General features: G+C 43.4%; 1 protein-coding gene and 1 long non-coding RNA gene across 3 annotated transcripts in view; one reads left to right on the top strand and one right to left on the bottom strand.

The window, feature by feature from the left end:
- LOC136992418 (uncharacterized) overlaps nucleotides 1-25,165 on the bottom strand; it is a 47,829-nt gene that overhangs the window by 4,427 nt on the left and 18,237 nt on the right. The gene's annotated exons all lie outside the window — the stretch shown is intronic.
- Nucleotides 9,278-11,994, top strand: PPP1R3C (protein phosphatase 1 regulatory subunit 3C). The gene has a single exon (XM_013954307.2). It carries the CDS (start codon nucleotides 9,401-9,403, stop codon nucleotides 10,343-10,345), a length of 945 nt encoding a protein of 314 aa, XP_013809761.2. The 5' UTR covers nucleotides 9,278-9,400; the 3' UTR covers nucleotides 10,346-11,994.

The raw sequence follows: 25,165 nt of genomic DNA, 5'->3' as shown, positions 1-25,165 counted from the left end.
CTAAGTTAATAGAGTAATAAACTTTTGGTAACAGTTTAAGGGAGAGAAAGTGGAAGTGTGGTGAACCAGTTTGGGGAAGACTTTCAGCCAGAAGGTGAAATGTAAATCAAAACCATAAGAAGTCACACAGTCAAGTGAATCAGAAGCAGCAGAAAGATGGAAGCAGCAACATGGGTGGAAATAAAGCTGTGTAAGGTCTTAAAATGTAGTGTGAGAGCAGAAGCCTCCAAAAAGTTTTGAAGTTTGCCTGTCCGAAACTGGTGCAGCAAGCAAAGTAAATGATTCCTGTATCAGCATTTGGGAGGACTGAAAAAGCTTTACACATATTTATGAACAAGTCTCATTTGGACATGGAGACCGATGTTAAATCAAAACTCCTGAAGGCCTGAATGAAAGAGATTGTAATAGTCTTTCCAAATGTGCCATATCTCTTCCATAGGTGACTGAAACCACATATGAGAGCAAGAGAATGATTTCCAAAACTGCCAAATTTGGAATAAAAGGGAAAAAAAAACCCACCCCAAACTACAAATGAAATACAACCTGTTGTACCCTGAAGTACAGGTGAGAGAGCTGCTGTTTCCTAAACAAACCAAAGAGCCTCTGAGAAATTGCACAAATTTCTATATACCAACCTGTACAAAAAGTCTTGCCACAGCAAACAAAGCAGAAATTCTGTTTATTTTCTGTGGTGAGAACACCATGGGGCTTGTTTGAAATCCTGAAATAGCTCCAGTCTGCTCTTCTGATCAGTCTCGGCAAGGGAACTGCATACAGGGCTGCATGACCAAGAGCACAGCCAGCAGGTCAAGGGAAGGGACTATTCCCCTCCGTCGGGCACCTGCAAGGTTGTGTTTGGAGCACGGTGCCCAGTTTTGGGTCCCTCAATAAAAGAGACCCATGGACTAGCTGGGGGAGACCTCCAGAACGGTTTGGGACTGGAACATGTGATCCACCAGCTGAGGCCAAGGGAGCTGGGTTTGAACATTTGCAAAAGAAAAGGCTAAGTAATGCAGGAAATCTCAGTGCAGCCTTCTACTGCCTCAAGGGAGATTATAGAGGAGATGGAGACAGACTTTCTTCCGACATGTGCAGCAAAGGGACAAGAGACAAATACCTATGCTGAAGCAAAGAAATTCCAGTTAGATAAATGGAAAAAACAAGAGTGGTGAAGGTTGTCCAGGGAAGCTTTGTCCTTGGAGGTATTAAAAACCCTGAGGCAAGGCCCTGAGGAACCTGATCCAGCTTTGGAGTGAGCCCTGGTTTGAGGAGGAGATTGGAATTAGAAGACCTCAAGAGGTCTCTTCCAACCTTAGTTACTCTATTACTGTAATTCTCTAGAGAAATATGAAACTTTTTTTTTTCATGGATTCAATACGTTTTAAAGAGTGCAGAACTTGCTGTAAGAATTACTGCTTATCTGAAGTAAGCACATTTTGACAGTGAACTCTCTGTGTTCTGGGAGCAGCATCCAAGAATAACCCAAAGAAACCAACTTATTGCAAATATGTTATTTAGGTAACAGTCCTTTCTACACTCAGAGGCCCTAACTACTTCCTCTCCTGTTACGGGATGAAACAAGACTGATGCTGTTATAGCACTGGGATTTAAGAGGTCTCATTCTTACCAGCAAATCTAAAAAGGAAATTATTCTCTGCATGAAGTTTGACCCTGTGAGACTGGGGAAATATATAGTTATATATTGCACACCCAAAAAGGATACTAGAATAACTAGGTCAGATACTAGGGAAACTCCTATTTTAAGACTGAAGTGATTATAAACTAGACTAAACCTGAAGGAGAAAAGGTTCATTCATCCCTTAGACCTATGCCATAGGGGAGCTTTCCCCCCCTCATTATAGCAAATCCAAGCAAAAATTGACACAGAATTTCACTGAACAAATTTCCAAGCGCTGATCTTCCCCTGTGATACACAAGACAAAAAAACCCTGTAAGAGAATCTCAAATACAGAAATGGATTATGTCTCCTTGGTGGTAGAGTACGAAAAGGAGCATTATTCAGACCCTTCAAAGGCTTCTAAACACTCCAGGAGAACATCATAGTGCAGATGTTAGCTGGGTTGTGGGAAGATAAACCAATGTTTATTCAGGATGAGGGACCTCAAAAGCATTCAACCAGAGTCTTACAGGAATGGTAATCATGTTGAAAAATCACATTACACAAAACTTTTAAGCAGCCTAAGACATATTTTCTTGTTTTTCTATGTCACTTGTTTCAGAAAACAACGTACTTCTCCTGCACTGCACATTTCCAAAGCAATGACTATCATTGACTAATCTACCATTAATCAGTCTTAATGAGATTAAACATTTTAAATCAATTTCTAGTTTCCAGTTCAGTTCAAAGCTTTAAATTTCTAGGACTTAAAATGCAACCTTGCGAAGCTGTGAGGCCCAATACTGACAAGAACTTTTGTTATTGACTTAAAAAGAACCAGACCTGCACCCCTTGCCAGTACTTAAATTTTTAGGCCAACATCATATCCTGGTGAGACTGATTATTCTTAAAGTAGTTGTAAGAGAGCATAAAATCCACCCATCTTTGCGTAATTTTTCAGTGTGAGTGGCTGCTTGCCACCTGAGCCTTTCTCTAGGGGATGGGTGTATTCTGCGGGGGAAATCTGTGAAAGGCCCGGTTTCTACAAACAAGTTGGAACTGGGTAGGAAACAGATCTATTCTCTGGTGAAAGTCTAAGATTTCATAAGTTGTCTAATAATGAAATATCTGGAAAAGTGAAACATTTCTGAAAACTTACTATTCCCACCCCAAAGATATTAGGTCATTTTGATTGTTTGAAATGTTTCGTTTTAATTTTTACCTTTGTTCTTTCAGAATTAAAAGCTGTTTGAGGAGTGAAGGAGTGAAATGTGATACTTTAACTATTCTGATTTTTTAACCTTTCTTTTTTCTGCAGTGTGCATGTTTGCGAAAGTTGACCTTTTCCTGCAATGCTCTAGAAAAAAAATCAGCATATTCCAAAGAAAACATATTTCATCAGCAATTTCAGCCTGAATGATATCAATAAAAAAATGCTTTTGGATTCTCCCAAAGCATAGCAGGATCATCATGATAAAGAGGAGTTTTGTGGTCACTGCTGTAGAGTATTGGAATATTTTTTTCTAGCTATTCTGCAAATTGTATGTTAACAAGTCGTCATAAGTTACTGATGTCCTCCTGATTACTTCTACCAGAGGGATTCCAAAACGCTGTTTGCATGAGCTGAGCCATGAGGAATGGGGTAATAAAAATTCTAGAAAGATGAAAAACTTATTTATTCCTGATATGGACTGTGCCAGTGACAAAAAAATCCCTAAAACAACAATGGGGCCTCCCAGTGAAAGTTGCCTTGGTACACGATTGTGACCATTAGAAATTTTCAGAGTTCACTGAAGTGCTCTGAGAAGCAAGTAAAGAAAATGAGCTTTCTGTTAGGACTAAACAAGGCTTCGGTTGACCATATTTCATCAGATAATTCCCTGAGTTTCAATTTCCAAAGGCCTACAGGCTCAGCTCAGTTAGGACTTCCCTAGCCTTGACATATACCTGAATAATGGTTATTTGCACTGTAGGCACAATCATAGATGCCTGCTGCCCAACTTCTTAGCTCGTATACTTTTTAAGAGATTAGTCTTAGCAACTGAAAGCTAATGTAAGAGCTGAATGCAAGAGCAGAATGGCTGGTTTAAACCTGGCAAGACAGCACCGTCCCCTGACCTAATGGGCCATGTTTATCTCTTATCACAGACAACCTGTCATTAAAGCACGGCTTCATTAATGCATATGGAGCGATGCTGTGGGGACCAGATATGTGCCAGCCAAAAGAAAGGTGGGTGTTTTCTAACCCTGGTATTTTGCCTTTGGGCTAGCAATTCATTTGTCTCAAGCCCAAAATCAAATCAAAACTTCCCTGTTAAATTGCATGCCATTACTGCATTGAACTAGTATTACTCTCCATCCTGCAAACAACAGCAGTTTTTTCAAGGGATGCCTTACCAGACAAGTGAAATGGAAGCCTATATTTTTTTCTGTATGGACTTTTTTCTATAAATGTGGCTTTGACTTAACATTGTTCTGAGGAAATGCTTGTTTATCGTTGCTCAGAAGGCTTCAACTAAATGCTAAAGGCCATTCAACTGCAACAGATCTCCCTTCTTCCCTCCTGAAGCTCTGGGGAACACAACACAGAAGCACAGCAACAGCAACCTAAAAGTAACAAAGTCAAACACTAAACCACAAAACCTTGTTTAATTGCTCTGTTTGGGAACAGAGGTTGAAGAAAGCAGCTCTTTCATCCTACTCTGCCACAAAATGACCACAGCCAACAAACAAATGAACAAACAACCCATTAGCTCTCTGATTTATCATCTGCTCTAAAAGTTGCTGATTGAGAAAAGGGTCTGTTCATTTAGACAGGTGAAGAACAGCGAGACATGTCGGGCTGTCCACATATAAAAGCATTCACTGTGGAGCTAATATTTTATATTTGTCTTTGAACGGAACAGCTTGGACTTGATTGCCGCGTTGTCACAGAGCAATCTCTGTGAACTCATTGAAAAGCCAGCCCATGCGTTACATTGCTTAGGGATAATTTTGACTGGAAACTACTTTTAAAAACATACATTTAAGGTTTACTGAAACTGGTTGCAATTTACACTGGTTAATTTGTTACAATTAGAGTTTTATATTTGAAGTAACATTTTCAGGAAAAGGGAGAGAACTAGTATATCTGTGTCAATTTTGTTTTACTTGTTACAGAATCAGTTTGAAGTACAACCCCTATGATGGGGTTTGATTTTATAATCACCCTTGCCTCCTCCAGGAATATATTTCTCCCCTTGCTTCTGTATGAAATGCACCTGCAAATGTCAGGAAAGCTGATGTGGCACAAATTGCTGTCAAATGCTTAAGAAGACAATGGTATTTTTTTCTCTGGAGCTCCCATTTTAGCAACCCTATTTGAAGATAAGACAGACAGACAGATCTACATTTTTAAGCTGCTGATGACAGGAAAGCTGCTGTACCAAAATAACTGGAAACCTGAGTCCCCTCTAAAAAGAGCAGATAGAGAACCATCACTGACAGTGCAAACTGTTGCGCTACCTCAGATAACCCCATTAGTTTGGCTCAGTACAATCCTGAGACACCTCTTTGGGTGAGGAAAGAGTAGTTCTGGCTGTGCACAGCCCTCTCTGCTTGTATTGGCACCCAGGCACTGCAACACCAGTCCATGACCATGAACGCACTTCAGGTTACCAAGAAGCCAAAAAGCTGCAGTTTCCAGCCCATATTTACTAACTTGGGCAATGATCTGTCCATGAAAAGGTTCTGTATCTCACTGCTGGTTTTTTGCTAAGCACATCACCTTAAATAATCTTTCAAAATGTTTTCTAAGTCAGGCAAAACACGTGTTGTAATAGGACAGGAGCAAAGTGTTTTACAGTAGCAAACAGTGCAACAAGGCGTGTAGCAGAAACGTGTATAGCAAAGCTTCAAGGTAACTCCTTTTGGGCAGGCTTCAAGCATGGATGGGTCAATGTGGAATAAAGCAATTTTCCAGATCTTATTTAATGCCTATAGGTTTATGGTGAGCTATGCCCCAGCTGTTGTGTGCGCTCACTGATACCGCAGCAGTGCGGCTTAGTGGTGCTACCAGGAGAGCTCCAAGGACAGACTCCAGGTAGCAGAGGCTCATAACACCTCCTCAAAGTTGGTTATGCTTTTTTCCTTTTATAACAGGTAAATACAGGATATTTGGTGTCAGCCATATGCCTGATTCTCCTTTAGCCTATGGGGGATCTTGGGTCCTGCTTACTGCTGTCATGCATGTGGCTAGGGCTGAAATCATTTTTAGTTCTTACTCTAGAGAAGTAAAACCTAAGAGCCAACAAGACTTCAAGTGCACATGTACTGCTTTCTAGGACTTTTCCTGAGCAAATCGTGAGAAAACATTACCTGTGTTTGAGAGGGAGCTGGTAGCCACCAAGAGATGAGGAAGACGGACAGGGAAAATGAGAGGAAGAGGATGTGTGCGGAGGGGACGTGACTTGAGAAGCAGAGGACTGGGGAAGGTCATCCTGAATAACCGGCGCCAAGGAACAGACGACTGCATTTCCAAAGACCGTTGTCTACATTGCCAGCTAGCGCTTCAGACCTCGCCTGTGTGACAGTCATCGTCATGGACTGGCATGAAGTGCAGGAGCTTCAGTCACCAAGGGTCCACGCTCAGAAAGTGAAGTCTTGGTGTCCTGTGAATGCTCTAATTACACGTACAGAAAGAGCGCATAGAGCGGCGTGCCACGTGTCAGTCAGCAGAGCAGCAGGCCTCTCCCCTCCGGCCCTGGCAGACTTTTCTTTTTCTCTGCTCCCGTGTAGCTTGAATCCAAAACGGAGGTGCCATTGTCACACTTCCCTTTATGCCTTGGCTTGCACTCACACATCATCTCCTAACAAACTCTCGCACTCCTTAGGAGAGCTTTTCACTCCTTTAGCTCACAAACCAAGAACAGAAAAGAGCTAGAAAAGCCTCGATCATCTGGTCATCATTGCAAGCCCACTTTGCTTCATAAAGACCACAGGACTTCCTGCCAGTCACTTGTGCATAGCCTCATTCAACTTAAATGTGCAAAAGTACTTTTTCCACCGAGAACAAAGACAGTTATATTCCAGGATGAGAGACTTTGGCCCTGGCAACATATCTTACAACGTGGGGCTCCAGTTCCTTTCAACAAAGCTTATGCTTCATAGTTTCAGCTGGATATTGTTTTTGTTCCACTAGCTGATATCTTTCAGCAGCGACTCGAAGCCCTGCTTTGCCGTGCTAAACCATACCCACCTCACCTGGAAATGCTATACAGCAAATCCTGTTTGTTTTCCTTGAAAAGGCAGGTGTTTCAGCAAGCTCCTTTCAGCCCTCCTGCTTGCTTTCCCTCGGCTCCATGGGGGCTGTGAGTGCTGCCGTGTGTCCTGCTGGGCATCTCCCTGGGATGAGGTGGCCGTGAGGCTCAGAGCAGGGCCCCCAAGGGCCTGGCTCCCCCAGCTCCCATGGGGCAGCCCCCCTCCTGCCTGGAGGGCTCCGCTTGGCTCCTCCTCGGCAACGACTGTGGGGACTTCAGAGCCGCATACAGCACGAGGAGCTGCCCTTGGCCTCTAACAGGCGATGCAGTAAGGACATGGGGCCTTTGGAAAAAAAAAAAAAAAAATCAAAGTGATTTCAAGCACAGTAGTTTTGGAGACCACTTTGGGGGAGTTTGGGATTTGACTGGAGGTTTATTTTAACATCTTAAGCACAGGTTGGGTTGATACGATGCTGCAGGCTCGGAAAGCAGACAGCAAGATGGGGCTCCTCTGGGCTGCCCTGAACAAGCACTGGGCGACGTGGGTGGTGTGGGAAGGCGCGCGCAGCCCTGGACGGCCTGTGGGTCCCTTGGGTCTCCAGTGCAAAGCCCTGCTGCTTTGTCCCCAGGGCCTGGAGGCGCCGCGCCGGGCGGGCGGGCGGGAAAGCTACAGGGCAGGAGGCTGCAAAAAGCGAGCGCCCTGGGCGCGGGGCGCGCACCTCCTCCCGGCCCGCGGCCAGCCTGCGGTACCGGCCTGTGCGCTACCGCCCCCGCCTCCGCCTATCACACCGCAGAAGGGAAAAGCGAGAGAAAAGCAGGGGGGAAAAGCGGGGAAAAAAAGAAAAAAGAAAGGCGGGCGTTTCTCTCGGGGCGAGGTGCTCGGCGCTGCGCCCCCCGCAGCCCCACGCGACGGACACGTGAAGCGGCCGCGGGGGCGCCGAGCCGAGCGGGGCCGGGCCCCGCCGCGCCCCTGGGCGGCTCTGGCCGGCTCGGGCCGGGGCGGGCGGCGCCGCCCATTGGCCGCCGCGGCGGCGGGCAGCGCCCCATAAAGGCGGCGCGCGGGGAGGCGCGCAGCGGCCCCGCGGCGAGAGCCGGCGCCCGCGCTCGGTCTCTCCCTCCCTGCACGGCGCCCGCGGCCGGCGCTGCCCCATGCACTGCGGCAGGTAAGCGCCGGCGCCGCGGCCACCCGCCGCTCGCCTCCCTGCAGGCTGCCGGGGGGGGGGGGAGGGGAGGGGAGGGGAAGGAGGGGGGCAAAAAAGCTCCATCCTGCCGGGGAACAGGAGCTGGCGCCCGGCCGCGCGGAGCCGGGAGAGAGGCTTTGGGGCTTTAGCTCCGGTCCCGATAAAGCGGGACAAGCCTTGATTAACTTGCTGCTGCTGCTCTCTGCATCCTACCTATTATGGCAAATACTGCTATAATAAAAAAGCAAGGGAGAAAAATTGCGAGGTTTCTGCAGGTTTTTTTTTTTTTTTTTTTGGAGGTGCTCTGGAATACCAATGGGAAGGAGAAAGTTATTTATATATCTTTTTAAAATGACAAAGCAAGTGTTCTTGCTTCCCATGACTCAACAAAAAAATTCCGTATCTCCAAAAAGGAGTGCATCAGTCTCAGACGAGAGGTACTGCAGCTGAAGCTCACTTCCACAAATATAAATGCAGACTGGCTTGAAATGGACCAGGTTTTTGCATAATAACCAGTTTTCATCATCTCACAGGGAGGCTTATGAATGCTTACGGCATTATGAATCAGGCCATAGCATTCTTGCAGCAGGCTTTAGTTGTGGACTTCGGGGATTACAGAAAGATATATTTTAAGCTAGTTCTTGAAGCATGATGACATGAAAACGGATTCCTTCCCCCCTTTTTTCCCCTATTCAGTCAACAGCCAAAATTAACAGTGCAAGATAGCTCTGTTACCTAGACGTGGGTTAATAGCTCAAAGACAATACTTCTATTGCACTTTTGTTCATCTGAATTAACCAAAACCAGATTGCCTAATAAATGCGTTTGATTGTTCAGAACCATAGTGTGATGCTGTCCCGTTTGATGCTGTGTGATGGGACTGATAACTTGTTTAACACAGTGCTATCTCTGCTCACAGATGAAGCAGCTGATCCAGCTTGCACAAATTTTAAGACCTGGTTCAGTCTCTGTAAGGGAAACTTTAAAGTAGATGAACACTTTAATTGTGAATAGACCCATCTGCACTGATTGTCTAGAATTTTTTTTCTCCTGTATTTTCAAGAAAATGAATATATTTAATTAGATGTCACTAAAATCCATTTTTCCACAGAGGTTTGGAAAAGCAAACAGACTACATTTGAATCAAGAGTTCAGAATCTGCAAGAAATAGCTGAATACTCTCCTCCTACTTCCTTAGCTTGAACTGACTGGCAGTCAATTTTAATTTAGTCTGAGTTACTTAAAGCTGTGCAAAGAGCAGGCCATGAATAATTAAGAAGGCAAATGAAGCAAAAATGCATTCTTAAGAGGCACCTTCCCTGATGTAGCAGGCAATGTAACTTGCTGTCTCTGCTTGTTTCAGAATGATACAGATCTTGGATCCGCGACCGCTGCCAAGCCCCATTATGCCTGTGGATGTGGCCATGAGAATTTGCTTAGCCCATTCACCGCCGCTGAAGAGCTTCCTCAGCCCCCTTGAGAACTGTCAAAGAAACAACTTCGTTAACAGATTCAAACCTCTCCGCCCATGCCTCAATATGAAACGTGATGCTGAAGCGCAAAAGAGCGACTGGAACCGCCCGTCAGCCCGAGCCAAGAAGCGAGTCGTATTTGCGGACTCGAAGGGGCTGTCCCTGACAGCCATACACACCTTCTCCGAGTTTCAGGAGCACCCTGTGTGGGACTTGCAGTTTGACTTGCTAGGCCTTGAGAACATCACGTCTAGCTTAAAGCTACATGAAGAGAAAAACTTGATTCTGGGTTTCCCTCGGCCCTCAGCTGACTACCTGGACTTCCGGAGCCGCCTGCAGAAGAACTTTGTCTGTCTGGAGAACTGCACCCTCCTAGAGAAGGTACTGTCGGGGACTGTCAAAGTAAAAAATGTAAGCTTTGAGAAGAAGGTTCAGGTTCGAATTACCTTTGATACCTGGAAGACTTACACGGACATTGAGTGCATATACATGAACAATGTTTATGGTGATTCTGACAACGACACCTTCTCGTTTACTATTGACCTGCCTCCTGCCATTTCCTCTCAAGAAAAGATTGAGTTTTGCATTTCTTACCAAAGCGGAGAACACATCTTCTGGGACAATAACGAGGGTCAGAATTACAAGATTCTCCATGCAGAGTGGAAATCTGATGGCGTTCAAATACCATCTGCCAGGGATGACTGTATAGATCTTCAGGCTCCAAGGAAAGCGCAAGAGAGAGAGCCTGATCAATTAGGCAGTCCAAGGATGTCCAGTGGTCTCTTTCCACAGTGGCAGAGCTTGGGAGGGATTGAAAATTCGTCACCATATTGGTGACAGATACTAGCTAGGAAGCATTCTTCCATTTGGCAACAGAACAGTGTTAGTTTCCTGGTTCATGTACAATATAACAAAGCCACCTGGCAGGCTTTGGCTGCCTGCACAAATCCAAGTTCACTAGTATGTGGGACTTATTAACCATGTTACATTACTAAAGTTCTTAGCCAAAACTTATCCTTGGACAGAAAGGAAAGCAAGATAAAGCCCATGCATCTGCCACCTACCACAGAAATAGCATGCCTGTATCTTAAATATATGCTTTCTTTGTTATTCATTTTCCTCAGTCACTAGAGAAGAGCATGAGGAAGTACAAGAGACAATGGTATCTTTGCAAGCTGTAGTAACTGTGTGTGTGCAAGAGGGTACGTGAACAGAACGCCACAATTTGTTTTGTGCCTGGTAGGAGCATGGTAGGGATGAGGTGATGCTGTCTGGACAGGGGGCTCGCTGCAGACCCTCTACATGCTTGTAGCAGAGGCAGGTAGGAGTGCATGGCTAGGGGTTGTGGCTTCAGTACAGGTTAAAAAACTTGGAGACAATAATGGAAAAGTGGGAGAAGGGGAAGAAGAAAGGTGTGTAGAGATGCACAACTTATTTTTCTTTCCAAAGCTGGTCTTCTAGAAGTATCAAAAAATTGTATGTTAAAAATGAGAATACAGAAAACAATGCAAAATAAATGAGTGAGTGGTGAAAGTCACCACTGTTTTGGGAGGACATCTGTGTCTACATCTACCTTGTGAATATGTATCCTGCATTTGAGAACAAGTTTAACCTTGGCTATTACCTTCTTCATCCTACTCACTTAACAGGCAGATAGTTACCTTCTAATGTTGAAAGAAAAATGTGCCTTTAAAAAAAAATAACAAAAAAACAAAAAACAAACAACACTCAAACAACACTACAACCCTAAATGCTAGAAGTAATAGCTGGAGCCATGGCTAGTCTACAAAGCAGACCAAGTGATTTGAAGACATCCTAGTCTGTAGTAGCATTACGTGATTTGACTGCTCTCCTGATCTAATCTTATAATGTCTGATGGTTGACTGTCCTGCTCCCTATTGCAAAGTTAGTGATAACTTTTCAAAACTGTATAACATAGGCAAGGTCCTTCATATTGAAGACAGTGAATTAACTATACTTGGTAAAGCTAGTTTCTTTAAAAAGAGCAAGGTTGCCGCTAGCTTTTCTAGAAAGAATATAGGCTTGCACATAAATAGGAACTGCTCTATTTTATCATACCTCATTTTTAAGTTGAAATTTTTGGGTTTTTTTTTTTAGACTGCAGTGAACTAATGTATATTTTGTATATGTATGCTTATAGTTTAGCTTTCTGAGCTATAAAACTGTAAAGATAACCTGTTTCTTGTAAGATTCATGTGGGAGACCGTCCAGTACATACTCAGGAGGTGTGAATACTGGCATACCTTCACTTAGCTATACAGAGATGGTGTTAACATCAAAATGCAAGCCACACTTTTGCCCTTTGCTAAAAAGTATAATATTCTGAGTCTGAAACTACTTGCAAGGCAATGAAAAGATAAACATGAAGTGAAATAAGCCTCTTCCACTAATTGCACTTTTTCCTATGTAACCCTTGCTGTTCTGTGTAAGCTAGTCATTTTAAGAATAAAATGTATTTTGATACACCTGGTTCTTGATGACTCAATTTCATTAACTTTGAACAACTTCAGCTGTGATATAAAGTACAAGTTTGTGCTGCATTACCAGGCACTGCTAAATGTGGCCATGGTATGGTATGGTAGGTCAGGTCAGCAGCTGACATTAGCCTGAGGTAAGATGAAATCCAACCTGTTCACAAAGAGGTCCTCAAAGGTATTAACCTTGCTCATGAGTTGTATCATTTTAAATGTTAACCTGTATCTCACAAAATTCAGTGGGAATATTTTGGCTTGAGAGATTGTCTGAGTTTCTGCTGTACTTCGGGTGAGTCTCTCTATCCCTGGGCCAGGCTTGGCAGCTGAACTAGCGCATCTGCAGGCAATGCTGGCATGGGTGCATCCAGACAGAGCACTTCATGGCTTTAGGCTTGTTTTCACCTGGTACATAGCAACATAGTGGCAGAAGGAGCTAGCATAATAGGCTATGTGGAGATGGGTGTGTGTGTGTGTTTTATTCATTTATTTTTAATGTGGAAACCCAACCAAACTGCCATCAACACCAAACAACTTGCTGGGAACTGAAGTGCCTGTCTGAGCTGGCCACTTGCTTCTGGCAGTGCAGTGCAGTGCAGAGCAGAAACACCCTCTGCAGCTCTTCAGAAAGAAGAAAATAGCACATTGTGCCCCAAGGGCCTGCACCACAGAGGTGTTTGATACACTCATGCTTCTCCTAGGTAGCAATTTAGACTAGCACAGACTAAGAGCAAGCTAGCCAAAACAAGTGACACACCAGCTACTTTACGTGGGATTTCTTAACACATTAAGAAAACTCAGTGGTAGGATCCAAGTTTGGTTAAGTCTGGTGCCCAAGAAGTTGGAAGTTTCTCAGCAAGAAGTATGGTTTTAATTATGGAAAAAGCAATTCCAAGAAGGTGGAAGAGAACATGGCTGTAACAGCCTGTTTCTGGACCAGAGAATGAATTTAGAGCTTCCACATTGCCAAGCCTGCACTGGACAGACACCCTCCTCTCTGTTCCCCGACTCTCATCTACCGTTCCCAGACTCCACTAAAAAGCAATGCAGTACCTTGTAAACAAGTCAGTCTTACTCTTAGGGAGATCTTAGACCATGATATGCAATGTGCCACCAACTCCCTGCTCAAAGAAAAACAAACTGCACTGAAGAGAGACTTGTAACCTCGCTGGCCTGGAGGCTCGCTTTGCGTCCACGCGCTGCTTCACCCCAGCAAAGCGAAGGCAAGGCTGGGGGCCGAGCCGAAACCCTCTCCCGCAAGGAGGGGGAACATTACTCCAGCCAAATTTTGCAACTAGTCGCCACAACTGAAAATGCTTACTTGTTTTGCTCTTGACTGAGATATAAATCACTTAAAAACACCAGAAAGCAGCTTCTTTAATCAAGCTTTTGGTTTTAAGCAAGCTTCCTTACAAAGATACCTTGCAAGATCTCTTTTGCCCAGCAGCAAGGCAGAAGCCCGAGAACTTGCTCTTTGGCCACTCCCTGTCAAAACAACACGGTTTCACTTCCCCATTTAAACCAGGCTCATATTTGACACTAAAGCTCACATCCATCAAAAAGGTAACAGACACCTAAAGGAAGGTGTTAATAGCAGTAAGGTGTGTTGAGTGAAAAGTTAGTCTTACAATGCACACCAGAAACTGAGAAAAAGCTAGTCACCCTTGTAAAACTGTCTTAGCCCAGGTAATTCAAACACTTATTTTGGACACTGCTGTTTCAGATACATGATATTCCAAAAAGAAAGGTAAAAAGCAGATGCAGGCCTTGAAACAGAGCCTACAACCTCCAACACCCTCTCATGCTCTTATGAAGCCATTTTCCCAGGCAGTTTTATTGTGGACTTGCATTTCCACTGCTAAGGTGACACAGTGAATGAGTAAATACACTCCTTTAGCTCAGTAGGTCTGAACACTTCCTGAGAACATAAATAAAATTTTCACAGGCAATTACAGAATCATTTTGTCCATCATTGTATATACATGCATGTGTAAATATATACATACTTTACATATATATGTACACACATACATACATATGCACACACATATATATAGCAACCACTCTCATTCCTCTCCAATCCCCTGTGAACTTTGAAGTTAAACGTAATCAAGAACAACATGTTTCAGTGAGGCTGAAATAAAAGTAAGGCTGCCATAAAACATCTCTCGAGATCCCTCTCCTCCTTTGTGAGGAATCAGCTATACTTCAGTCATTCCTGACATGCATTTGCCTAACTTGTTCTTACAGCACCTCCAGTGATGGAGGCCCCACAAGCTTTCTAGTTTTTCTTCACTGTTCTTGCATTAAAAGAGGCTCCTAAGGTCTTAGCCTAATATTCACTGTTAATGTAATTAAGTCCCTCCCTTGTTTTGTTCTGCACAGACAAGAAGAGGAAAGTATTGCTTTCCCCTTGCAAAGTCTGTAATTACTTGAGGACAAATACCAACTTTCCCTGCTCTCCCCACATCCCTTCTCTAGGCTAAGTAATAGTTTGTTTTATGAAAAATGAATTGTTCAGCTTGAGGAACCTGTCAGACCTTTGGATTTTCCTTAAGGCAGAAATATCACTTTCAGCCAGCTCTAGTGAAAGTCTTGCAATGTGCTCCCTAACTTCAGCAGTGAAAATGTAGTACAACTCAATACTCATCTTTCACTGCTCAGCTGACTTAATCTGTCTCATACCATAAGGTCAAGGCAGCGTATGCATCATTCCTGTAGTACCCGACAGGTGCTCTCTGAAGCTTATGACAACTGAGCAGAGTGAATCAGTGATGTGGTTCACGGGTCAATTTATTCTAAGGATGTCATCTCCTCCATTAAAAACACTCATCTTTTTTATGCTCCTCTTCCCTTTACGTTACAAACTTCTGGTACTCCAGCCTTCGTTTATCTCCTTTCTGAACTAGTTAAGCTGTTTAGCCTTCATGTCTTCAGTGCGAAAAGGGGCGTTTTCTGCTTCAGAGACAAAGTTCATGCAAGTTGATAAGATTTGTGCAAAAAAAAGGCAGACTGACATTTAGCCTTGCAGTGTTCACTGCAGGGGGCTCAGTGTCCGTCTCTGTAAGTGCACCTTTCGAACAGTAAGCTAGAAAACACCAGTCTTAATTCTGCTGAGGCAAAGCATGGGTCTTCTCAGTTACTGATCATTTTATAACGCACTCTAGGGCGCTGTAGCTTGCTGAAAGCACAGCAGCCTTGCACAACGGACATCCTCAACTTCCTTTGAGCCCAGCGAAAGAGTAAAGTTACTCGGCATCTCAAGACCGGGCTTTCTGACAGGAGTATTGCTAGTAATATTATGATTACAATAAATTAGCAGCCAGAACTAATTCAGGGGAAGGGAATAAGTACTGAAAACAAACAAACAAAAAGTATACCAGAAACTGGAAGTCTGCAAGAAAAGAAATTGGTCTACAGTTCACTATAAAGTAAAAGAAATAAATGGAGAAGAACAAAAGCTGTAGAGAAGCTGAATGATTTGCTTCAAAGTGATTATTGTACAAATACCTCTGCTATCTCTTCTTGTTTCAGGTAATCACAGTACTTTATATACTGTCAGACTTTCAACATATTGCACCTTGCTCCAGAACAACATGAAAGTGGCTGCTGATAACACACAGAAAACTAGACTAGGTGGGCAGCGGGGCCAGTGTGGGAACTCCCGTCTCTTGCAGAAATAGTAAAACAAAACAAAAAACCTCACACAGCAAAACCCCTGCCCCAACTAATCCCCTCCTCCCCCAACCACATGCACAACTAGAATTGACCATGAGTTGAAATCTGGGAAATTTTAACATTAAGAACAAACACCTGAAATTTTTGAAGAAATGTGTTATACTGATATTCCTTTCAGAAAGGATCTTTTTAACAAAGAAATATATAATATGCAACAAGTAACACAAAGCTCACCCTGTGTTTTCCCCCCCATTTCAGTTGTTTTACGGGTTTTCTTTGCAAGACTCTCTTGTCTCCTCCTCTTCCCACTCACATCCTGCCTCCTGTTTCCCTTGCCTCAGAAGAGCAATCCATCACATCTTGAGGTAATTCAACATGCAACCAGAAGACAAGTAGTTCTGAAACTGTTCAGCTGCCTTGCTTTAAACTCACACTTACAATAGATTTATATAGATTAAGAAAAAAAAATTCTATTCCTTAATTAAGAACTAATTACATACCTCGGGCAGGGCAGTTAAGTCAGATCAAGAATGTTATGTTACAGCACAGACCTCTCGGATTTTGCTCTAAGCAATAAAGTGAATCTATTGACCACAGAAAAACAGGCCAGTCCATGAACTTACAGAACAGCCTCAGTCATTGACTTGTCTCCCCTCCTCTTCCCCTAAAATGCCGAGAGCAAATGTAGATACAGTACAAAAACATACAGGAGCTACAGAGTTGGATAGGTATAATTAAAGATACCTGGGTGTTCAGATGACAATCATATTCCAAACATTGATATCCTTCACACACTCCATCTGGGCTCAACAACAGCTGAGTGATGGACACCTCCTAAAATTTTCTGCTTAACATTATCATGCCCTTGAAAGGGTCTCACCCTCCCTTTTGCCCTCAACAACACACAGCTGAGGCCAGCAAACAGGTTCCATGTCTGTAACTATCCTTCTCATAGCTGCATCAGCAAAGGCATTTATCCTTCTCTCCACATAGGGAAGGAGGGATATGTTAACTTCCAAGTAATTCTCCCCATCCTTAGAGCTTCTTTCATCTATCAAGCTTTGGGATCCTCCCTTTCTTACCTGGAGTAGTCTTCTGGAAGAGCATGGGTGTCTGAATCACTGGGCCATATCACTTTCAGGGGCCTGTCACCATCTCTCCTCAGCAAGGACACCAGGGCAGACGTATAACTCCAATACACAGGAAAAACCTGCTGGTGGAAAGGCGACTGCAGCAATTGAGATGGGAAGAGTTAGGACCATTCACAAGTCCACAGGACAGGAGCTAAGAGCCACCCTAGCAGTAAAAGAGGTGTTATTGCTGAAGTAAATCTTGTGCAGACCTCGTACCAGCCTGGGAGTGGGGAACTAGTGCTGAGTGCCTCATTAGCAGCAGCTGAGGAAAAGGGAGCAGCAGATGCTGCTTGTATGGCAAACATGGTAATTATTTGCTGAATAACCAAGTGGCATGCTTTCTCCTCCAAATCAAACCTTTCCTCTGCTGGAAAAAACATAAAAGGGCGGGGGGGGTGCTCACAAGACCTTTTCCGAGCATCCTAGTTACACTGGGACCAGCTGCCCAACTTCATTAGCTTATGTGGAAGCATAAGTCCATAGCACCACTGAATAAATCAGTAGAGAAAACATTGGGTATTTTTGCTTTCTGGACCTCTCAGAGAGGTCCCAGGATCACTTGCTGCTCTGGCTAGTGGAAAATGTTGAACAAGGTAAATAAAAGCTTACTCTTCAGCTGGAAAAATTCCTCAATTTGAATCTTCTCCCGTACAAGTCAAGAGATTAGCAGTGCAACAGTCTACACAGGTGCAACAGGATATTCATTTAAGGTGAAGTCCTAGAAAGAGAAGGAAAGCCAAAGGAGAGTCTGGCTGGCATCAGCTGGTGATGATGGCTGGGGCCACCGCAGCTGCTTAGCAATCTGGTCCATCAAAGAGAGGAATAAACATGGTCTTTGACTCCCGTACTTTCCATAGCACTTAGAGTGCTACTGGGCAAGAAGATGCAGGAAAAACCTGGGCCTGTGCTGAATGCAGTGCAGACTTTGTGAGGATAACAGAGAAACAGTGCAGGTACAATGTGTTTCTAGATACCAGTAGGGCCCACCAAGCTTCAAGAGATAGTGATGTCTGTGCTGACTATGAGTGAAGACTCTGCTCTTCTGTTTCATACTTCATTATAAAGCTGAAGACTGAAGAACTTGACTCTGATACTGGTTCTAGCTAGTAATTCTAGAAAACACAGTATTTTGATATTTTCAGTGGACTGCAAACACCAAATGTTATCCTCTTATCCTCAAGAATATCAATACTACATAAATAACATCTCATTTTATTCTGTCAAGTGAAAAATATGCTACTTCTTAAATATAAAATGTCATACAAATACCACAAACGTACAATCTGGGCAAGTTCAGCCGTCACGGAACCACAGCCTAAAGCAGCTAATTTAGTGTGGCGGTTGTGCTGGATTTCTCCTTGCACTTCAGTCGTTATTCAGAGAGAGAGGGAGAAAGAGATACGCAGCCTGTTTCAGAGATCACATCTTACTCCTGGTGACTCCAGGAAGCTGCCCAAGGCGGACATCTGAACTCAGTTCAGGGTCATTGTGGCTGTGACACTGTCCCCCTTGATAGGTGTAGTCGTCTTGTCTCTCACGGTAGTACTGGAAAAGAATTACTTCTGTCCGTGTGGCAATGAAGCGGAAGGAGAGGCCTACGCAGCCATGTCAAACGAGCAGTCACCGTCCTCGGGCTGAAAGCTCCTCGGAGGGCACAGAAGTTTACCCTTCAGGACCTGCAGTTCACAGGCATGTACCGAGACCCTCCTCAGCCTTACAGGGAACCATTAAGCAGAGGCACACATATGCATATTTATATACATAGTTAATTATCTTGTTAAGGCAGCAGGAATAAAGCAGAGTGAATTCCAGACATAAAATACTACCCTTCTTCCCTTTCTGCATGGATTACATTAGCCCCTCTTGTGTTTTCTTGTCCCTCCTGGGAGACTTTTCAAAGTGCTCTCAGCTCTGCTGCACCTGAGATTTATCGGCTGACGTGGTATTAAAGAAGGAAGGCGTGTTTGCCACCTTCTGTCTTTACGCTAGCAGCAGAGGAAACGTCCTTCTCCTGCGCACCAAGCCGAACTGCCCGGGGCGGTGGGGAGCGCCGGGGCTCAGGGGTGCCCTGACGGGCGGGAAGGGAAGGTTGTGGGTGCCGGCGCTGTTAAATGCTCCTTGCCGTGTGTTATCTAGCACACAAACCTGTTGAAGGGGTATTTCAGGACACAAGAAGGAAATGTTTTTGTTTATAACAGTTTTGGCCAGCGAAAGGACTGGATTATAGCTTACGTGATAACTGCAGTTGTTAGCAGTCAAAATGGTTTGACAAAAGAAAGTAAAAAACACTAGGATTTTCACAGGATGGTTCTAAAGATGCAAAGCTAAAAATCTTTTATTAAAAACAATAAAGAGAGAGGGAAGTGCATTTTCCCTGCTCTTAATGGAATATTATTAACAGCCCTAGCACTTACTTTCTGAAGTGGCCTATGGACCCTTTCCAGACACCATTCTACCTTTTTTCCATTTCTTCTTGTTTACTGAGCATTTTTAAATCTTGAAGGCATAGCTATTAAAACAGTACTTACAAAAATGCGCTCTCATAAAAACCTTTGAGGGCTCTTCTCAGACAGCAGGGTTACCAACTCTCCTGTAGGACTAAAAACCAGAATAAATTCCTAATATTTTACCTCTATTTTTATATGGTTCTTTTGGTAAACAGAGCAGCGTAATTCATAGGCACGTAACTTGTGGTTTCGTTGTCACAGGGACATTTGCCACAGGGTTAAAATAATCTTGAGACAGTGGAGGGTTTTTTTTTCATTCAGTGTTTCAATTTTTGTCAGAGTACTTTTTGCCTCTCCTCCTCTGAGTCACAAGTTTGTGCATAACAGCATGGGAGCCTCTGCAGTATTTTACGTAATGTATTTGTGTTCCTCTATAGAGACAAATCTGCACAGTTGTTTCTAATGTATTTTTTCAATTGATTTCAGTTCCGGCCTTTTGCAACTAATCTTTGATGTTACTATGAGTTTGCTGTTTTTCTGACTACTCAACAGACTCTGTTTGACATTGCTGCTGAGGGAAACGTATCTGTAGGGCAATTCCTCTTGAATTAATGCCAGTCCTGCAGGAGTGACTTTGGCCCATTATGTTCAAGCCACCTTCCCTGAGCTTTTGTTCACCGAAGAGCGCTCCTTTTCAACACCACGAGCCCAAATGGTTTCCCCTGACAGTGTGGATTTCCCTTCACATAATGGTTTAAATTAAGTGTCTCTGTCCTTCAATAAATTGGGGACGTGTGTGACTGCCTCCCAAACTGGCAAGCAGTACAAAAGTGAAAAATGAAAGGACGTGGACAAGAGTCCCTGGATATTTTCCACCATCCGGTCCTTAATGCTTGCCACTAGCGCCTTGCTTCCCACGCTGGCTGCCAAGCGGAGTCCAGGGGTTAAGGGGACGGTTGGGTCGGTGAGGGCTGTGCTGCAGCTCAGCTCTATTAAACAAAATATTCCTCTGCTGTAAAGAGACACTGAAATAGTTGTACTGCCAGCATCTGCTTCCTCTTAAACATCTATTTTACTCCTGCAGTTGACAGATGGACCAGTGATGGGGAGACAAGAACTGAGAGCCTCAGGCTAATTTTGCTAATTTGGAAACATAACCGAGAAATACATGTATTTTTATCCCTCACTCTCTTCACACGATTTTCACTCCTTTCATTCAGCAAAGGCCAGAGCTACAGATCAGATTTGAATTTACTTTCACATGAAGTGGAGTAGAAGATGGAGGTGTCACGGTTGGGCTGAACTAAACCATTCACCCATTTTCATGTTTTTGCAGGCCTGCTGAATATTTCAAACATAATTAACAAAGCTATTTTCAATGCAGACACTACTAATGGAGTAGAAGGAGCTATTTTTGATTTTCCTGCCTGGACTAAACAGCTGTATTTCCCACCCTACTCTGAAACACGCTTCAAATAGTTTACAGTTCGGGTAGGCCCTTAGGTTTATCGCAAGTCAGGCAACGCAGTAATTTGGCCATCCTGCTGCTGCCCGGTCTGGGGCTCTTGTGCACCTCCAGCTCCCAGACCTGCGGCAGAGCCATTCCTGCCTTGCATCCTGCCTGGAATCAATAGGCTCTGCGTGCTCGTGTGAGTCAGCAGCAGTCACGCTGCGGCTTTATGAAGGAGAGCGGTGCTGCAGCTGAGGGTGATTCAGCAAAACCCGTATTAGCATTATCACCCTGGAAGGGGCCACCTGAATCATCAGGTCCAGGCTCTACAACCACAGCCAAGCATGTAACATGTTTATACTGAGGTGTTTTTGTTGCAGCCTGAAATATCCTCTTATACTCACAGACTGCAGATTAAAGCACTACGGAAGGGCAGGGATGGTGCCTAAATGCTTTGAGTAATTTCACATTTTCTTCCCTTTCAAATATTCTTCTCCTGATTCTCAGAAACACAGCACTGTAGTTAGAAATCAGTTTATTTTGATGAGTCAGTGCTCATAGTATTATTCTGGCACAACTGAGGCATGAGCAATTAAACCTTATTCTCCAGTTGTTCTGCCTCTTTAATCACTGCCAGTTCTCCTGTGCTCCTGGCTCGCTACTCGCTCTGAACAAGGTGGAGGCAGATGGCCAGCCAGGTATCACAGTGACATGCCACACTGATGTCAGCCTAACCACAGATTTAAAATCTACTATCATCTGAACAAAACAGATTGGAGTTATGTAATGAATGCACCATGGGGTTATGTTGCAGGATCCATCAAAACAGGAGCTAAACATAATTGGATACCAATATTATAAAAGGAACCAGCAGTTAATTGTGTGATTGACTCAGTTAATGTTTGTTGTAAATTACAATAATTAGCAATTTAACGTAAAGTCACAGGCATTTCTTCCAGAATTTAACTATTTCTTATTTCTTTTTAAAAATTTATGGATGGGGTTAGGTATTTATGAGATACAGTATGAAACATCACTGAGCTGAGACGCACAAGAGTGGAGTATTTTGCAGTACCTGTAGTCTGCAATCTTCCTTCACAGCCTTGCAAGCACACTGCCCCCCCTTCTTCAGATACATTTCCCCTTCTGGTCTTCCTTTCTAGACAATGACTACCTATTAGGCAATATAGTGTATTGGACAAATCAATAAAGGGTCAGGATGAGACCAAGAACCTCATTTTGGTTTGTGGCTAGTTTAAGGAATTAAATGTTTGACATATTTTGCTTATCAAGTATTTCACAGCAATGACATGCTGTCCCCTCAGTGCTTTATAAGGCCAAGTGGATAATCTTTCCTTATCTCCTAAATATGTTTTGTGTAATACCCTAAACAGCATTTGCAGTAGCTAATAAAATAAAGACAGTATTTTTTATGCATGTTCTAATTTTACAAAATGCTAATTCACTATTCGTTTACTTAGTATAAAGATGTTACATTCTGCAGATAATTTCTTTAAGGCTGAAAATATTTTGGAGGCATTTCAGAACTAAAGTGTTGAATCTGTAATGTAAACACAACGCACCATCTGAATGCCAAACATGGAGAGACGAGACCCGAATGACTGCTAGACTATGCAGAGCAAGTCACGTACGAGAGCTGACACGAAGGCTCCTAATCTGTAGCTTGGTCTTAATCAGGCAACAACTTTTGCCTGAGTTCAAAACTGAGGCTGCTTGTGTTCTTCCTGAGGGGAAGTTAGGCATTTCAATATCAGCTCCATAAAATTCACATGGTTAGAGGGAACTATTAAGTTAGCCAGTATGAAAGTGTGGGTCAAGCCCTGCTCCTCTTAGTAACTTATTTTGCACTTAATTGTACTTTTAAAATTGCACTTTATTCAGCACTGCCAAGCTTCTCCCTCCTTTTGGATTTTCCCTTTTGATGCCTTGAAAGTCAGAATTAAAACCTACCTTACTATCTCCTTTCAAGATTCCCATGTCTATTAAATGGAAGAATCAGAAAGGGGGATAGAAAGACAGACAGCTGAGAGAAAGAATAAAATCAAATGGAAATGGGATTTTGGTAGCATAAATGTGACTGCAAGACCTCTATTTCCTCCCTCTTTTCGTCTCCAGAGTTGAACTGCAAATGGTGAACATATCAAGTGGTCTTTCTCTAAGCACGCAGTGTTACTGAATTTTTTGTCCAGCACATTGCCTCGACTGATGATCTAGCCAGTCACAACAGTTTCAAGATTCTGATAAAACTACAGGTATCACATATTGCAGGAAGCATCCATGGTGCATGAACCTAAGCAAAGTCCTGATCTCCCGTTCCCTGTCAGCCCTTCACTGTGACTGCACAGAACTGCCAATAACTCAGATGGCAAATTTGCCAGGCAGAGCACACAGTGTGGGGGCTCTTGCAGCCACGGGCATCTTGGGACCCCGTTTTTTGCACCAGATTATTGCTAGCTACCTCAGCCATGGTGGGGGAGATCCAATTTGATTCCCTCTTATGCCTGAGAAGATTAAAAATAAATTCTTCTAGGGGAGTGTCCTGTCCACAAGCTAATGCTCTGCCATGTTTTGAGGAAGCACTTGAAAAGCTTCTTTTTGAAGGTGTTCTCCTGTGCACTGTGGACATAAACCTCCACTGCATATAATCCAAAGATGGGTATATCTTAGTAGCCTAGTGTTCAGGGTCTTCACCTGGCTTGGCTTGTCCTAAGAACATTTATGCATTTCTGTATTAAATAGCCATTGGATAAAATGGACGAGCAATTCCTGCAGCAGTCCAGGGAGGGAATTCATCCCTCCACCTACCTGGGACAGGACTGAGTTGGACGTAGGTGCTCAGCTGTGGGGCCTTCTCACAGTTGTGCTCGCGGGAGACACACAACCCCATAACTTTAGGCAATAGAAATAGCAATAAAAACTGAAGCTGCTATACACTGTACATACCTGCAAGCTTAAGCAGCAGCTAAATGGAATTTGAAGCAGTGATTTCGATGCCGAAATTCCTTTCTGGATCTGGACCTTGGTGACCAGATTTTTAAGTGCAATGAAGTTTTAAGTGCACTGGATTTCAACAAGGGATCTGCTGTCTGACCTCTGGTCCTCCCTTTATTTTCAAAAGAAAGATGTATTCATAATAAGATTACCATATACCCGTGATAATACTTGAAGTAGCAGCTAAAGAGATAAGGGGGATTCCTGGGTAACTTGTATGTACCCAGAAGAAATTGATTTTTTTAGACAAAATGGCAGAATCCCTCCCTGAAATGTATATAATGTTTGCATTTTTCAGAAAAAACACAGCTAATTTCTTTACACTATTACAGAGTTCTTAAACAGTTCTTTAATGTGCAAATTTATGTTCTTTTTCCAAATGTGAGTAGTTCTATTGGGCATATAACAATGGCTAGAAATAAAACTACAGTTTACACTGGAACATTTGTTTGAATTCTATTTATAAATACCTTGTTACAAACGTAGCCAAGATGCCACAAAAATATTTTCTCTAATGAGAAATAAAGCTAGTCATGTATTATTCTGATTTTGGTAGTGCTGATATAGCAATGTATGTATTCACAAATTCACTTTACCAGAGATTACCATAAGGACACAACTGTCTGTTTCCAAGGAGATCCTTCAACAGCCCTACAGTTCATTATTAAAGAATTCATCAGCATTATTTTCAATGAACAGTATTTTCTTTTTAATTAAAAAAATGGGATATCATTTGAAAGCTACATACACTTATCCAAGTTGTGGGTTAATCAGGGCCTGCCTTCACCTGATGCATCTATCACAGCGCTCATAACAGCGAGTGTTTTATGATCACCCCAGACATAGCTTGGCCTACTTCTGTTTAAAGCTCTTCCTATTCTCTTCAGAGAGCTGATGGCAAAGGTTAACAAACTCAGTATGTTTTTATAGCTGAATTTATATATACTTTATATTATCAAGCTTTTGCTTTATCTTGCCTCATCCTTACCTCAGATAATTGAGCAGTGAGTGTACAACAACATCAAGCAAAGAAGAAAAAATGTGTGTCTCAGGCGAGGGACTGTACTCCAGGCAGTTTCCCAGGGAGGCTGAAGGGAGATACATGTGGACTAAGTCATCTTTGTGCCTCCTGGATCTGGCCTCAGCGTAAAGCTGAGGAAGCCGCGGAGCTCCTCTCGTTAACGGCAGCGCTGAGCAGCCGAGCGGGCTGCTCTGAAGGCACCGAACAGTCCATGCACAGAGGCTTTGCCACGTTTCTGACCATCCAGCTTGTCCTCCAGACCTTTCCTGAGGTACAGCCTGATACCTGGGGCTGCATGGGAAAGTGCAAAGAGCTGGGCTATTAGGCACCGTGGCTATATTGGGCTGCCCAGAGAATTCACAAGTGGAGGAACGTCCACCTCTGCCAAGCACCTTTTCAGCACAAACAAAACAGAATCCCCAAA

Source organism: Apteryx mantelli, chromosome 7 (genome assembly GCF_036417845.1).
Source record: "Apteryx mantelli isolate bAptMan1 chromosome 7, bAptMan1.hap1, whole genome shotgun sequence".
In the NCBI taxonomy this organism is placed as follows: Eukaryota; Metazoa; Chordata; class Aves; order Apterygiformes; family Apterygidae; genus Apteryx; species Apteryx mantelli.
This window is presented reverse-complemented; position numbering and strand designations above follow the sequence as displayed.